The 17,014-nt window shown below is 38.6% G+C and overlaps 1 protein-coding gene across 5 annotated transcripts; it reads left to right on the top strand.

The window, feature by feature from the left end:
* The first annotated feature begins 3,103 nt into the window (after positions 1-3,103).
* LOC108059217 (uncharacterized) lies at positions 3,104-16,824 on the top strand. 5 transcript variants are annotated; one of them, XM_070218667.1, is made up of 6 exons: positions 3,104-3,272; positions 5,581-6,241; positions 6,806-6,875; positions 6,941-8,890; positions 9,410-10,365; positions 10,827-16,824. In XM_070218667.1, the coding sequence occupies exons 4-6, from the start codon at positions 6,990-6,992 to the stop codon at positions 11,702-11,704; spliced, it is 3,735 nt and encodes a 1,244-aa protein (XP_070074768.1). In that variant the 5' UTR covers positions 3,104-3,272; positions 5,581-6,241; positions 6,806-6,875; positions 6,941-6,989; the 3' UTR covers positions 11,705-16,824. The 5 variants fall into 5 exon arrangements, with proteins under 5 accessions (XP_070074768.1, XP_070074771.1, XP_070074770.1 ...); XM_070218670.1 differs by having other exon boundaries at positions 3,116-3,149; XM_070218669.1 differs by lacking the exon at positions 3,104-3,272 and adding an exon at positions 4,850-4,987.
* The last annotated feature ends 190 nt before the right edge of the window (positions 16,825-17,014 follow it).

Below are 17,014 nucleotides of genomic sequence, written 5' to 3'. Positions count from 1 at the left end.
AATGGCAAACAAATGAAATTTTCTGGTTTAAATACCAGTTGATTGGTAATTTATTAACGAGTTCAGAAAGGTATGACAATCCATATTTGGATAAATATTTACATTGTTACGGTCAAAAAACGAATTTATTTTTTTGGTTTTTTTGCTGTAACTTGGTTAAAAATGGTCTTACACCAAAAATACATGCTGTTTTGAACTGATAACAAACTAATAAATAAATCCATGACACTTTTCGAGTGATCTTAAAAAAATAAAATTTTCACCATTTTTCAATTTTTTTTAAGGAGATCATGCTTTTTCCGAAAAATGGCAAAAAAAATAAAGTGTCTAGGTTTAAATGCCAATCGATTGGAAATGTAATAACGAGTTTAGAAAGGTATGACAATCCATATTTGTATCAATATTTCCATTGTTACGGGCAAAAAACGAATTATTTTTTGTAAAAAATTGGGAACTGGGTTTTTGGTAAAAATTTGAAAATGTTCTTTTTTTTTTGCTGTAATTGGACAATCCTGAATCTGTTCAGCTGAACGGGACCGCAACTACATACATAACACAAATATACATTACAAAAATCCCTAATTAATAAAAATGGGCACACTGTTTTCTTTCTCTTCCTCTTTTGATTTTGACATGTGAGTGACTTTTGTGGGTGCAGCAAGGCATTCACAGTCGAATTCTATCGGCCAACATGTTCGTGGTAATGTTCGCGCTTAAATTTCACTGTAATTGGTTCGACAAAGATAGAAACAATTCTTTCTTGCCTGAGTTCTCGTAAATATTGTAAAAATTGCCTAAACCTATAATATTAAGAAATGTAATTTTTTTTATTTTTATAATAAAAAATACCAAACGAATTTCTTCGTTAAACTTTCACTGGCAATAAATATTAGTTTTTACTTGTAGCGTAAGGATATATAAAGTTAATATAAGTAGGGACCTACATATTTTCATTATACTTAATATTGTTTTTGTGACTAGTGCATACATTTATAAGGAAATCCTTGTAGCACCAGGAAATAAGAAAGAAAGAAATAAATAAATAAATGCTATGAATAAGTACGCGGTGGCTGGGCCAAACTATCGGGATTATTTTACTTGTCCGTATGACAGTGCTCACAGGATCAGGCCAGCCCGTTTCACATTGCATTTAATAAGCTGTGCTAAAAACATTCCTTCGTCTAAAAAGGTGCGCTGTCCCTTCAACATAACCCATAAGGACGAACATGCTAATACATGTTATACCCGATCTTCAGGATCATGTTGTCGAGTGCCCCGACCGCTCTACTCTGGAACGCTACAAGCTTCCTGACTTGTTGCCCCCGGCAGAGCCAGGACCGAAAGGAATTTTAATCGAGACTGAAGAAGATTGGGACTTCGAACACAACATCCAAAAGAATACTGGGAAAGGCCTTTTGTTATAAGGAATCCGCAGGGAAATCCGCCGGCCGACCGTCGCGCGTTCCGCAATCGTGAATTCAAACGCTTCATGGGCGTGGAAATGGACACAAAGGACGGATTTTAAATTATGTAACTTAAGGAACGATTAATCCAATAAATATTGGACTTGCCAAGATAGTTCCATTTTTCCATGCGATATAAGGACAATAGTGATGGGTCTTAAATATTTCGTAACTTAAAAAGCCTTCTAACCAATAAATATAGGACTAGCGAGAATAGTTGTATATTTTACTTTCTCAAGTACTTTGCGAAACTATAAAACAAACTTGCTCTGCGCAAGCAAACTTGAATCGGCATATTTTCATTATACTTAATATGGTTTTTGTGACTAGTGCATAAATTCATAAGGAAATCTTTATAGCACCAGGAAATTAGAAAGAACAAATTAAAAAAATAAGGGACCCTATTACCGGGACTATTTATGACAGTGCTCACAGGATCAGGCCAGCCCGTTTCACATTGCATTTAATAAGCTGTGCTAAAAACATTCCTTCGTCTAAAAAGGTGCGCTGTCCCTTCAACATAACCCATAAGGATCATGTTGTCGAGTGCCCCGACCGCTCGTCTTTGGAACGCTACAAGCTCCCTGGCACGTTGCCCCCGGCAGAGCCAAGACCGAATGGAATTCTAATCGAGACTGAAGAATCGAGACTTCGAACACAACATCCAAAAGAATACTGAGAAAGGCCTTTTGTTATAAGGAATCCGCAGGGAAATCCGCCGGCCGACCGTCGCGCGTTCCGCAATCGTGAATTCAAACGCATAATGGGCGTGGAAATGGACACAAAGGACAGATTTTAAATTATGTAACTTAAGGAACGATTAATCCAATAAATATTGGACTTGCCAAGATTGTTACATTTTGCATTTTCGCATTCAAAAAGCGAGAAAGCATGCGATATAAGGACAACAGTGATGGGTCTTTAATAAATAATAATAATAAAAACAATTTTGAAAATATGGAAAATATAAACATAAAAAAATTTGCTCTGCGCAGGAAAACCTGAATCTGCAAGAAGAAATTTCGACCTTCTAGCTCTGACAGTTGCCACAGAGTAAGAAATTTTAATATTATGCCCCTAAAAAATCTCAAACAGTCGATATTTGCTCCTAAAAAAACCAGTCAGATAATTTACCGAAAAATGACCAGGGCTACACCAAATATCGAACTTTTAATAGCTATCGGTTTTTATTTGACTTATTTTGAATATTTATTAATAAGTTTTAAACTTAATTTAAGTTTATTAGCAAAATAAGAAAATGAATACCTATTTAAAGCGCACATTGTATCAGCTGAAAGGAATAAAAGCATGAATTATATTATTAGTTATATATATTAAGCGTCGTATTTCCATTAGTAACATGTTGGAATTCGCTGTTGAAGTGTGTATTTTCAGGAAGTATATATTTAATTTGGAAAAAAGAATCACACTTTAAATTTTGTCTCTATAAAATTTCGTGTTTATTAACACGAAATTAAAGTGTTCGAAAACACCTACTTTAGGTGCGTTTTCGCGCTATGCCAGGAGCGTGTCTCCGCTATGCCGGGAGTGTGACTTCGCTAGGTCACCCCAATAACCTTCTGTAGTATTTAAATACCGAAAACATTTAAATACCGAATAGCTGCAAAATCCCAGCGAAATCGGCCATATATCGATATGCCCTATCGATGTATCTCCAAAAACTTGGTTAGTTTCGTAAAAAAACAAAACAAAAAGGATAGAATAAAATTAAATAAAACGCAGTAAACGCAGTGGTAAACTAAACAACTGCACATACGCACGCTAATAAACGAAAATGTGATGTTAAGTGTGAGTAAAAACCGATGGGAAAGCCAGAGAAGTGTGCGTGTGCGAGAATGCGTGTGTGTGAGTGCGCGTGAAGTGCGAATAAAATGTGAGGAGGAGGAGGCAAAAGAGCGGCGCCAGTTAATAAATATAAACAATTAAATATATATATTATATGTGGGTGTATATTTCCAATAGTTAAGAAAAGGGGAAAGGAAAATCAGAAGAACTAGTTCTCTTTTCGCTGAGTGTGTGTGTGTTTGTGTGGGAGAGAGGATTCGATTCCATTCCAGCTGCCTTTGTGTGGGGATTTTATTTTTTTTATTTTATAATATTTTATTGTGCAGATATTTTTTAACCCTTGTTAGCCCTTTTTTTTGTGGGAGTGTGCGAGTGTGTGCGTGTGTTTTCAACCCCCAAAAAAACGGTCGCCACCCTCCGCCCGCCGCCCGGCGAAAAATCACTGAGCATTAAACCACCCACCACCCCCCCCAAAAAGGAAAAAACGAAGCGAATTACTTTTCCCACTGAAAATTTTCTTCCAAGGTGATGATGTTTTCTTCTTCCCCATCTCGTCTTCCTCTTCTTCATTCCAGGAGCAGCGCACGAAAAAAGGGAGAAACAAGAGAGAGAGAGAGAGAGAGCAATTCAAAAACTGTCGAAATAAAACGGCTTCGCCTCCTCCCTTTCCCCACCCCCCGCTGCGAGCCCCATCGCACAGTGGGGCAACTAAGTGGAATGTCTAGGCAATAATTGAATTTGTTCTTTTATTGTAGAATATAGTCGTCATGTTTTTATGACTTGTTTTAATGTGATTTATTTTTTTTAACCCAATTGCAATTTATAATTTTCATGATAAATTAACATTTTTTTAATTCCACTAATATTCTTTTATTTACTTCATTACTTAAGGGCTCCACATTTCGCCCCACTGTGCATTGCATGACGCTCAACCACTGAGGCTAGCGCCCTCTCTGTCGCTCCCCCGCCTTTCGGCTATATGCCATCCTTCTCGCACACGCCGCCTTTCGGAGTGTTTCTTTTGTGCCTATTTCCGCTTGTTAGGTCAGCTCCCCCCCCTCCGGCACCATCCCCTTTTTGTGCTCCGTTTTTGGGCTCCAAGTTCTGGCAGTCCTTTAAGCACAGTGCTGTACAAAATAATAGTATATCTATATGTGAAGGTGGCCAATTCACTTGTTAACTTTTACACCTGTTAATCAAGTAATCAATTTTCTTCAGATTATTTTCTGAAATCGCTCACAATAAAATAATAAGAAATATTTCGATTATTTGGAACACGAATTTTGCATGTTATATTATTGTATTAAACTAGTAACCGCTGCTGTATATTTTTTTGTTTTGCGCTGGTCGCAAGAACACAAATACAGTTGTGTGTGTGGGTGTGAAGCAAGGGTAAGAAAGGCAAAAGGAGTTCGACAAGAGCTAAATTGAAATTGGAAGGGGAGCATTAAGAAACGGGAATAAAATAAGGTTGTTTTGTGCGACGACACAACCGAAAACCCATTAACTTTTGAATATTGTGCCAAATTGCGCGCCCCTCGTTCGTTCGTTAACCAACACTGCCCGCCGAATGCAACCCTGCTCAAACACACACACACATACACAAGCGCGCAGGAGGCAAAATTCACACACAAGCAAATATTTTTTTGTTATTATTGAACAGTGGAGAACAGCGCAAAAAAGAAAAAACGAGCTTACGAACGGGAAAAGCAAAGCGGGTGCGTGGAAAACGGCAGTGCAACAACAATGGCAAAGGGAAAGCCATAGGAAAATTAATAACGCGGGGGAGCAAAGTCGGCAGAGGAGCAAGAAGAAGCAGAGGAAGAACAGCCAGAGAAGGAGAGCAAGAAGAAGAAGCAGCGCAGCCGCTAATTGTCGCGTCGTTCGTTGTTGTTGCTGCCTTGCGAAAAACCGAAAAAGAAATTGCAAAGAAACGAGCAAATAAATAAAATTAAGTTATTAACAAGTTGAAAAGCAGCGGAAAACTAGAGAAGCGAACGAGAAACAGCGGCGCAAAGGACAAGGAAAGAAGGGAGAACGAACGAAAAGGTCAAAAAATGTGAGCGAAAGAGAGAGAAGAGACTTCCCCAAAAAAAAAACGAAAGAAAATGGAGCAAAAGTGAAAAACCCGTGTGTGTGTTTGTGTGGGGGGAAAAGCTAAAATTAATTTTTTGTTTTTATTTCCAAAGGCGCGCGCCCATGTGTGCGTGTGTGTGGGTGGAAAATCGGATTTCGTAAAACGCATTTAATTGTTAACAACAACAAGAACGTGTGTAATTTACCTGATTTTTTTTCTCAATTTCCCTTACAGTTAGTAATCAAATTGCACAAATCGCCAGAGATGAGAGCAAATCAATAATAATAACAAAAAGGAAGGAGGAAGGAAGGAAGGAGCAAAATTAACTGTAACGGCAGCTGTACATGTGTGCGTGTGTGTGTGTGAGACGAAAAACAAAAAGGGAAATTTTTTAAATGAAAATGTGGAAATCAAGCAAGGAAGCAACAAAAACTAAAACAACAAAAACGATAGCCAGGAGCAGCGCAGCCAGCAGCGACGTCGACGCCAGCGTCGCCGCATGGAAAGCACAAAAAACCGCATGACAAGGAAATGGAAAATTTTTGTGCAGCCCAAAAAACCAAATGTGAACATAAGAGAAAGGCAAAAAGCGAGGCGTTGAGCGAAAGAAAAACAAAACAAAACATAAAAAAGTGCGTGTGTTTTCCAATCTAAAAAAATAATAATAATAATAGAAGCGAAGGAAGAGCGGCAAGCGAAAGAAGAATATCCAAAAGCGGCGGAAGAGAATAAGAAAATAACAGAAATAATAACTAAAGAAGAAGCACAGCTAAATATTTAATAGAAGAAGAAGCGCTTAGAAATGAAAAATAATTAAAAACTAAAGAAGAAGAAACCACAGCCGCCTAAAAAACAAGATTCAAAAATAATTATCTTTGGCTAAACGCAAAAAAATGTAAGTAACAAAAATCAGAAAACGTTTTTTTGAATTAAATTCCGAAAAAATTGGGAGATTTCGTACCGTTTTAAAGCCCTTTTTCTTGTCCGTCTGTTAAATTTAAAGGAAGGTTTAAACTCCGATTTCTCATACAATTTGCTACAACTAATCAGACAACTTTTTTTCGAATTTAATTTTGAAAAAGTTAGGAAATTTCTTACCGTTTAAGGGCCGTTTTCTCGACCGCCTGTTAAATTTAAAGTAAGCTTTAAATTCTGATTTCTCGTACAATTTCTTGGTTTGAACCGTACTTTAAAGGCTGTTTTCTCGTCCGCCTGTTAAATTTAAAGCATGATTTAAACTACGATTTCCCATACGATTTAATAGTTTTAACCGTACTTTAAATTTAACAAACGGACGAGAAAACGTCAATAAATTTAACAAGCGGATGAGAAAACGGCCCTAAATTTCTTAAATTGGTAAGAACAAGGCAATTGACATATTTATAATTTATGAATTAAATTAGGACTTATACTAAACTTTAATTTTTAATTAAATGTATTTTTTTTTTCTATTTTTCAGATAACTATATATAAAATATAGCTAAAGAAGACGCAAAGCAGCCGCCGCATAGTGAGCAGCTCATAAGGAGGTGAGTTTATAGAGCTATTAAATAAGATCTAAGATAATTCTAACATATTTCACCTACACTTGCAGATATAAATCGGAAATTGGTAAAATATATATAATATAATATATCGCTGCCATGGCCAGCAGCGCAGCAAACGTCGACGGCGGCAGCGGGACGTCGGCGGCGCTGCCATCGCTCTTCCCGGCCGTCGGCGCCGCTGCCGGCGTTAAGGATATGGACGGACTGATGGCCATTAACGATAGCGCCCTATCGCAACAGATCGAATTTATACTGCAGGATGCTCCCATGGAGCAGGACGACGATCCTCACCAGCATTCGCATGTGCATCACCATCATTCGCATTCGCACTCGCATCATCTTCCCCACTCGCATTCGCATCAGCAGCAGCAGCAGCAGCATCTCCATCAGCAGCAGCAGCAGCAACACCATCATCCGCATCATCATCTGAAGCTGGAAAGCAGCAGCAACAACCACCCACCGACAGCAGCAGCAGCGGCAGCTGTTGCAACCACTGCAACAGCAGGCACATCCACAAACAACAGCGCTTCCTTCAGCAACAACAGCAGCAGCAACAACAGCAGCAGTAGCAACACTAACAATCACCTGGACAACCAGCAACAGTTGCTCATCCAGCAGCAGCAGCAACAGCAGCATCATCTATTGAACGGTCGCCGCATTATCATCCAGGCTACGGGCAACTCATCCGTTTTGGCCGCCAGCGATATCAAGGAGGAGGACGAGGAGGAGGAGGATCCCGAGCTGAACGATGAGAATCTTCAGGATATCGAAGAGGAGGCTCAGGCAGCCGAGGCGGACGAGGAGCCCGAAACAACCACGCAGCATTTGTCCACTCAGGTCAAGCTGGAGCTAGAGGAGGATGAGGAGATGCCCGACGAGGAGGAGGAGGAAGAGGATGAGGACGATGAGGAGGAGCACCAGCAGCAGCTGGAGTACCAAATAAGTGCAGCCACGCAAACGGGAGGAGCGACAAGTAGCTCTGCTGGCGCCGCAGGATCACAGCAATTGGTTCAACTGCCCGCCGGTAGCATTGTGAGCACCACCACCCACCGATTGTCCGTTCCCGTGACCGAGGCGGCCCTTGTCCAGCTGCAGCGGCGACCTGTTTACATAAGCAACGCAGTCGGTGGCCTCACGGCCGGCACAACCTATGTGAGAATGCCGGCGGCGGCGGTTATCAGCCGGAGTCCCATGACGGTGCTGAATGTGGTGCAACAGGCGTTGCCGGCCACTCAATTGATATTGCAGACACAGCAGCAACAAACACCGGCGGCGGCAGAGCAGCAATTAGCATTGGCCTTGGAGCAACAGAGGCAGCAGCAAGAGCAGCAGGCGCAGCAACAAAGGCAGCAGCAGCAGGAGCAGCAAAGGCAGCAGCAACAGCAGCAACAAGAACAGCAGAGACAGCAGCAACAGCAGCAGGCGCAACAGCAACAGCAACAGCCAACCCATCCAGTGAAGCATTCAGCATCCAGCTCTTCCACCACCAGCAACAGCAATTCCACAAACTCCACAAACAGCAACAGCAACAATAACCCACCGGCAGCGGCGACGGCGGCGACTGTGACCACCAGTTACCAGTGCGTCGAGTGTGTGGAAAAGTTCGATTCCAAGGAACTCTTCGACATCCATCGTAGCGGCCATGCCAACAACATGAAGTGCGCCATCTGCAACATGGTGTTGAAGTCCTTGAAGAACTACGAGAAGCACTGCCTGCGCTGCAAGCCGTACGAGTGCCAGATTTGCGGCCGAGTCGTCCGCTTCCGGCCGAATTTCATCAAGCACATGCGAGTGCATACGGGTCAGCAGTCGGAGCGGCACAAGTACAAGTGCGAGGTGTGCCACAAGGAGTTCATGAGCTTCGAGTACTTCAAGGTGCACAAGAAGATCCACAACGAGAATGTGAATCTGACCTGCGAGATCTGCGGCAAGGTGTTCAGCGCCTTGGCATCGCTGCGGGGGCACTCGAAGCTCCATTCGGGGGTCAAGCTGCACAAGTAAGTGGGAAATATGCTGTATTATCATTGATATTTATCATTTATCAATTGTAGCTATCATCAATTGTAGTAGCTATCATCAATTTTTCGTAGTGTCTTAATTACTATTATTATTATTTTTAATTTTGTTTATTTTTTTATATTTTTTTTTATTTATTTATTTATTTTTTTATTTGTTTTATTATTATTTATTGAATTTACTATGAAATTGCATGGTTTTCCTTGAAAGATCCATCATATTTTGATGTAAATATTATAATATTAGGTTTATCTATAAAATTGCTACTAAAATGTCTTGATTTGACCTTAATAAACCCTTTTTTTTAATTTCATTTTTTATGTTATATTATATTTTGATGTATTTACTATAATACTACGATTATCTGTGAATGTGCTACTAAAATGTATTGTTCTTTTTGTTGGTTGTACTTTTATAAGCCATTTTTCTAAGTATTTAATTTTTGTATTACACATTTCAACACAAAAACACTAAAATACATTATATTCGCACCATTTCAGATGCGACGTATGCGGCAAGGGCTTCGGACAGCGCTACAACCTGAAGATCCACGCCAGAACGCACACGGGCGACTTCCCCTTCGAGTGCAAGATCTGCAAGAAGAAGCTGCACACGCAGTCCTCGCTGCAGACGCACATGCAGGTCCATCTGAGGGATCAGCCAGGCGGAGCAGCGGCTGCAGGTGGAGCAGGAGCAGCCCTATCGAAGGCCAGCAATAGCAGCAATTCGAGCAACAGCAGCAACTCGAGCAGCAGCAATTCCAGCAGCAATAGCGCAACAGCGGCGGCGGCAACCACAACGATTGTGAAGTTGGAACCGCCGCATGAACTGGAGAGACCCGGCACAAGTAGCAATCAGCAGCAGCAGCAAATGCAGCAGCAACAGCACCACCTTAACCATCACCAAATGGAACTGGACGAACAGTCGGGACTGAGTGGGGATGAGGAGGACGGCAGCGGCGGCGGTATGAACTCCTCCTCGCACATTGTGAACGCAACCACCAATCGCTTGACCACCGGCGAGGACTCATCGGAGTCCTCGAATGCCTCGCTACACCTGAACCAGCACTCCTCCACCTCATCCTCGCCAGCCTCGCAGCACCAGATGTCGCATCAGCAGCAGCAGCAATCGCAGCAGCAGCAGCAATATCTCGTCTCGGCGCCAACACGAACGATTGTCATCAAGAACTACATGCAGCAGGGATCCCAGCAGCAGCAGCAGCAGACGTCCGATCCAACGCCCGTGCTGCATGCACAGGTCATCCAGAGCGGTGCAGGCACCAGCAACGGCAGCGGCAACACCTCCACAAGCAGCAGCAGCAACAGTAGCAGCAACATTGTCGCCGGCAACGTCAGCAATGGCTCGCAGTTGATACGAAAGACGCCGATCATTCATCATTCGACCGGGAGCAACAACGGCGGCGCAGCGCTGACCAGTGTGGTGCAGCAGACAGGTGGTGAGTGGATTTCTAATACTTTGAGGGGTTCCAAAAATGGGCTTCCTCTATAAATTTGTCACTGTGTGTATTTTTACTGAGGTATTTTAACCTTGCAGAGCTATAAACTATATAAAATATAATAAAAATTGTTATAAGTATATGAGATATTGTTAAACAATATATAAAATATTCTAATAATATATAAATATATAAATTTATATTCACGATATTCTAGTCAAATTTTCATTCGTAAAATCTGCAAGGGTATTCATACTTCGCTTTCCTACAATTTATTGTTGTTTCAACAAATTATGTGGTTAAATTTAAAAAAATATATATATTTATATTAAATTTTAATAAATATATTAAATATATTAAATTTAAATACATATATGTAGATTAATTGTAGCATCCCCATTAATATATTTATTTTTATTATATATTTATTTACTCAAATGCTTACCTTGATTATCTTGCAGTTATTTCGCCCGCCCAATCGCCATCGTCGTCCTCGACCTCTTGCTCCTCATCCACGGTGCTGGTGTCCAAGGCCACCGGTGTGCCCCTATCCATAGCTTCCTCGGCGGCGGCTGCTCTCGGAGGCTCCACGATTATACGCAGCACGAGGAACCACCAGCAGCAGCAGCAGCAGCAACAAGCCCAGCAACAGCAGCAGCGGGTTACGCAGCGCAACAACCACCGAAATCACCACCGACGTCGTCATCTGGCGGACATGGATGACGATGAAGACGAGGATGAAGATCATCAACAGCAGCAGCAGCAGCAGCATCAGCAAACGCAGCAGCAACAGCATCACCATCATCACAACCATCACAATCATCACTTCGATGACGATGATGACGATGAGAAATCATCACCGTCCCTGGCCACAGCGGCCATCATCAAAGTGGAACCGAATCTGTATTCCTCGGGCTCTGGCGACAACTCCAACGATATGTTCATCAAGGAGGAGGTGATGTTCGAGGATTCGGCAGCCCTGCATTCCCCACAATCGCCGCCAAGTTCGAAATTCCGTATATCGAACTTTGATAGCGATTTGGTTGATCATCATGTGGATCTGAATCATTCGCTGCCGCCGTATGGCAATCTATTTGAACCGCACTCGATACCGGACAGCATACCGGTGCAGCTTTATCCCGATGACGACGATGACTTTCGGCTGGATCATAGTTCGCTGGGTGGACTGCACAATACAACGTCGTCGTCGACCACCGATGGGGACTTTATCAAAAAGGAATGGGTCTACGGCACGGGTGCCAGTTCCTATGCCATGAACGGCAAGTTCGATGACGACAGCGATGCTCTGTGCGATGCGGCCAATTTCATTTACAATTGAGTGCAGGCAGCCGCCGTTGTGGTGGATCATCAACGTCATTGTCATTGGAAACTGGTGAAGCAGGTGGTTGGCGAGGAGAAGGAGGAGGAGCAGGAGGAGGATCACCAGCAGCAGCAGCAAGAAGTGGAAGAGCGGGAAGTGGAGGAGAAACAGGAGCAGGATCAGCAACGCCATGTCCTGCGACGCGTCCACGATGCAGCCATGTGGAGCTGAGGATTCGGTTAACCCTGATTCAAGGCTGCACCACGTATATATTATACATGTCCCCCCGATCTCCCCACATTTACCACACACACAACACCAAACACACACCACATACAAAACACATCCAATAGGGTGAATCGATTTGCGTAGGGTGCAAAAACAAATTTATGAACAATTCTAATTAATTTCGCTGTAACAAAACTTTAGAGCTAATAACTATTGAGCTGCTAGAAACAGAAACAGAAAAAGTCGCAGGGAAATGCATAATTTATGCAAAAAACAAAATTCAATTGTGTAGTAAGCACAACAATTTGTACTATATGGGCTTTAAGAACTTTAGAAACTTCTAGGAGTATTAGTTTTGAGTGATTTATCAGCTGGTTTTAAAATATCTGGTATTATTCAAAGGAAAAATATGTGTTTTTTTTCAACCCAGTTTAAAACTTTCACCAATTTGATTGTAAAAATTATAGATCTAAGATTTAAATTTGACCTACCCAAGCGAAAGGAAAAAAATTGGGTTTATCTTTGGTTAAGAGGAAATAGAAAGTTAAGCTTAAAATCAATATTACAACTAAAGTTTTAAAGGCCAAATTATTTAGAATTATCCATAGAAGACTCTTCCTTAATGTTTTTCTTTTTTTTTGCAACGCAATCAGGTCGAGCCACCCTAATATACATATATATATATTGCTTATATATATAGTTAACATACTTATCCTATATGTCCACCATATAGATAATTTGCTATCTCTGTTGCGCTCGTGATGATCTTATAACGTGATCTTAAGTCTAAATCAATGTGTAAAATGTAATTTTTGATTTCAACTTGCTTCCGTTCCCAGTGTGTAATTTTCACCCCCGTTTCCCTTTGTTGTAGTTGTTTATCTTGTCTCTCGCTCTCTCTCACTCTGTGTGTCTTTGTCTCTGTTGCTCTCGTGTCCTCTCTGTCTCACTCCCTGTCTCACTCTGATCTGTTTATAAGAAGTGTATACAAATTTCGACCCACTTTTAGTGTAAAAAAAAGAAGAAAATCTCAAATGAACTTGTAACTTGATGTGAAACACGAATTGTTTATTTTAAGTTTTTATTTTTACAAATCACTTACCTTAATAATATATACACAAATCTCTGTTTTAACTTTCCGTATGGCTCAGCACATTGTATTTTCTATTACGAACCCTAATTTTAGTTGTATAGTTTCGCATTTGATCTCTCGGCTTTAGTTTTTGCATTCAAAACGAAAGAAAATTCAGTTCCTGTGTAATAACAAAGATAACTCGAGAAATTGTATTATAATTTAATGGACTAGACAATCAATGTGCTGATTGTATATGGAAAGCTATATGTACCAAGCATATCTCTCTGTCACTTGAGGATCCTACAGTATTGGCTCCAAAAATCTAATCAGAAAAGAAGAAATAAGTGAAAACTGCTTTAATTTAGCTTATTGCCTTTTATTTTTTGATTAACACCTTGTTTTCACTTACCTAAAGCGCAGTATTTGTTCCATATAATTCGAGAATCCATATATAATTTTTGCATAGTTAGTTTGTAAAAGGATAAGGTATTTTTTTTTATTACTTTTATTAGCAGTTCCAATGTGCAATCTCCCCCATCACTGAAATTCGACCTCTCTCTCACCTTCGCTCAAACACCTTGTGGTTTCCTTAATTAGTTGCTAAGTACCCCCAATTACACGAATACATAAAACACCCAAACGATGTACGATTATGATTTGCATTACTATATACTATAGATAATCTGTAGCTAAGTGTAAGCCTGATTTCTATGTAGTCTCTAAGCTGAAAGAGCATGCTTTAGCTTTAGCTTTACCCTAACATACGAAACTGCATAAGCATACGAATATATAATATATATATATATAGCCGCTGTACAATTACTTGATCTTTAGCATTAACACTTGACAACTTTTCATTTGCATTTACATCAACAATTGTTTGTGTATTCTTTTCGTTTTTCGAAAATTAAAAATTATCTAAAACAAATATATATAGCCATCAAATATATATATATATAGATATATATCTGGATGGGGATTCGGATACAATAAAGGAGGAGAACAAAAATCGACATAACAAAAACTTCTATCAAAAGCATTTAATGTTAACAAAATATAATGAATAAAACTCTATTAAATTAATTAAATTATAAATGTATAACAAACAAGTTAGCCAACAATTGTAAAACGTAGCTGAAAGAGTTCACTTCTTTTTCTGTGTGTAGCATGGAAGGAAAAGCATATTTAACCGATTTTTCGTTTCTATTGAGAGTTTTTATTTTGCTTCTTTGTGCTTAATATTAATAACTGTTGTTGCTTGCCATTTTGTTTGTTACTAAAAGAAAATAACTATAATAACAAGAGCCGTTAATCATAAAAAACACACAAAACACTCACACATAGACACATGGAAAAGCTCAAAGGAAAAACGCGCAAAGAGAAAATGTTTTTGTTTTCCAAATCGAAGAAAAAAAAACAACATTATTTACGGATTTGTCTTCCGCACGAGTTAAAAGTTCGATTTGAACGATGTACAAATTTCCAGATTGAAGAAATCGATAAACAGTTGATGAATTCGATAACCAGGTGATTAAACTTTGGCCCGCCCCCTTTTCATCCACTTTTCGGAAAAGCGCCGAATTTTAGCAAGCAATCGAAAACAGTTGAAATTTCGATTCGAACGATGTACAAATTTCCAGAGTTTATTAAATCGGTAACCAGTTGATGAATTCGATAAACCCCTCCCCACTTTCCACTCTTTTATTCGGGAAAACTCCGAATTTTGGAAAGCAATAAAAACGAGACAAAACAGGTGGCAAAAACCTCTCGGAGAAACTCATCGTTCACTGCCCCTCACGCCTTTTCTCACGCCCCTTCCCCTTCTTAATACACTGAGAGCAATTAAGTGGAATAACAAGAACTTAACCCGAAATCATTTTTAGTTACACCGAAAAATAAGAATCAAGGAAAAACGCGAATTTTTGTACATTTGCAGAATGAAATAAATATTGTAAGATTTAATAAATCCAAAAACCAAACTCCAAGAAATACTATTTTATATACCAAACAACAAAAGGATAAAAACGATGATTAACAAGAACCCAACAACTTTGCACCACAACAACAACCAACTAAATTTTTAAAAATTTAATCTCAACGACTGCGCACACAACAACAAACAAATTTTTTGTATTATATTAAAAAAAAATGGAAAAAACAAAAAAAAAACGTAACTTTAAATAAGATCGAAGAGGAAACGGGTGAAGCGAAAGATAGAAAGCAAAGTGAAATATTTTTTTAAGTGTAAACCAGGCCGGTCAAAAGGCTTGGGCGCCAAATTTTCTGCAATAAAAAATATTTAATAAAGTAATATTGTAAACTTTATAGTGTACACACAAAAACACCTTACATTAGGATCGAAAATGGATAAAATAATTGTGAAGCCAAGAACAGTCCAATTAAAAACACATTCACACAAATTAAATGTGGTTTAGTTGTCTTCTTTTTTTTAAAACATAAAAGTACCTAAAAATCAAATAATTGAAGAAATTTAATAAAAACTAATTTCTGTGTGTCCCCTGTGTGTAACTTTGCAAAGTCTAAATTATTGAAACCAAAATAAAAAACAACACATAATCATATTAACACAAGAGAAAAACGGAAACAAATTAAAATTAATAAAACAATTTGTAACTAAGCAAAAGTATAATTATTTTTAAAGGGAAATCAATTTGTTATGCACAAAAATATATATGCAGAAAAGCCAACTTTTTAAGTTACGAATTTGTTAAAGGATCTAAGGAGTAGAAGAAAACCCGACTTTTTAAAGCATTTTCGAGAAATATTGAGAAAAAAAACCGAACAATTTCAATCTGAACAACAACATAAAGCCCACGAAAATATATATATTATATATAAATAAAGGTAAATAAATATATTTAAATAAATTATCTATAAACAGAAACGGTAAAGTAAATTAAACAAATCGTATTTATACACTATGAATGTCTAGTCGTATTTTCAGTATTATGTAAACCGCCCCTCCCTTTTCCCTCCCCCACAAAAAAAACACCGTAAAAATAAAAAAAAAACTATAGAAAGCTAAGCTAAATGAATGTGAAATGGAAAAAAACAAATTTTTGAAAATGCAAACTAAAAGCAAAAAATAAAAATATAAACCAGAAATTATGTGTGTAGCGTGTACAATAAAACAGAATTAACAAAATATGGTAAACAATTTTTAGAAGCATTTTTAACACATATGGGAAAACCAAACTTAATGTTTACATAACGACGATGAAGTGCAAGCGCAAAATTAAACGAAATGTGTCTGTTTTTAGTGTTAGACTCGATGTAAGCGAAACCACAATAAAAAAGAACATAACAAGAAATCATATATATATATTATATACATAAAGATCATTACGAATTACTAAATCAATGTGTGTAAACGGAAGAGATTTTAAGAAAGAGGTGTGTTTAAAGTCCGTTTATCATTATGTTTCTTGTTCTGTTTTCGGTGTCCTGACATAAATCCTTGTCCTAGATTTTTAATACTTGAAAAAAGATCCATAACCATCGGTTACAACTTTAAATAAAGAATAATTTGATCATGGGCTCTTATGTCAGCACACTGGTTGCGTGGGAAGAACGCGCGTTGTATGTATTTGAAAATATCTATATTTTTTTATTACTCTTAGTTTTTGTGTATAAAGCATACAAATCAAATATTACAAAAAAAAAGGAACAAGTATGTTTAAATGATTTAACCTTAGTGCATAATTTTATTAACCATTATAATTTCTCACCTTAATAGTAAACACTTACTGGATCTTTATTATTTCTTAATTTAACGCCAACAAAAAATGAAAATATATATTTTGTCAGAGTAAAATTTGTGTTTTGATTTATTTACGTTTCACTTTTATTCCCAGACGGGGTGGTTCATATCAGATATAAAGTATACAACTATTTGTATATAGATATCTATATGCGTATATAAATGTAAAGAGAGTGGGAGACGGAGTTGTATGATGCAAGGAAACGGAAATTAAAAACTTAAAAATTGGCGCAATTTGCTCAAC

The sequence above is a fragment of the Drosophila takahashii genome, chromosome X (assembly GCF_030179915.1).
Source record: "Drosophila takahashii strain IR98-3 E-12201 chromosome X, DtakHiC1v2, whole genome shotgun sequence".
Taxonomy (NCBI): Eukaryota; Metazoa; Arthropoda; class Insecta; order Diptera; family Drosophilidae; genus Drosophila; species Drosophila takahashii.
The sequence above is the reverse complement of the archived record's forward strand: the minus strand, read 5'-3'. Positions and strand labels throughout refer to the sequence as shown.

Excerpts from the sequence above, each read along its gene's own strand:
- LOC108059217 (XM_070218667.1), top strand. The coding sequence starts at position 6,990 with ATGGCCAGCAGCGCAGCAAACGTCGACGGCGGCAGCGGGACGTCGGCG. Across the intron at positions 8,891-9,409 it reads TCGGGGGTCAAGCTGCACAA|ATGCGACGTATGCGGCAAGG; the intron begins GTAAGTGGGAAA and ends GCACCATTTCAG. Across the intron at positions 10,366-10,826 it reads TGTGGTGCAGCAGACAGGTG|TTATTTCGCCCGCCCAATCG; the intron begins GTGAGTGGATTT and ends ATTATCTTGCAG.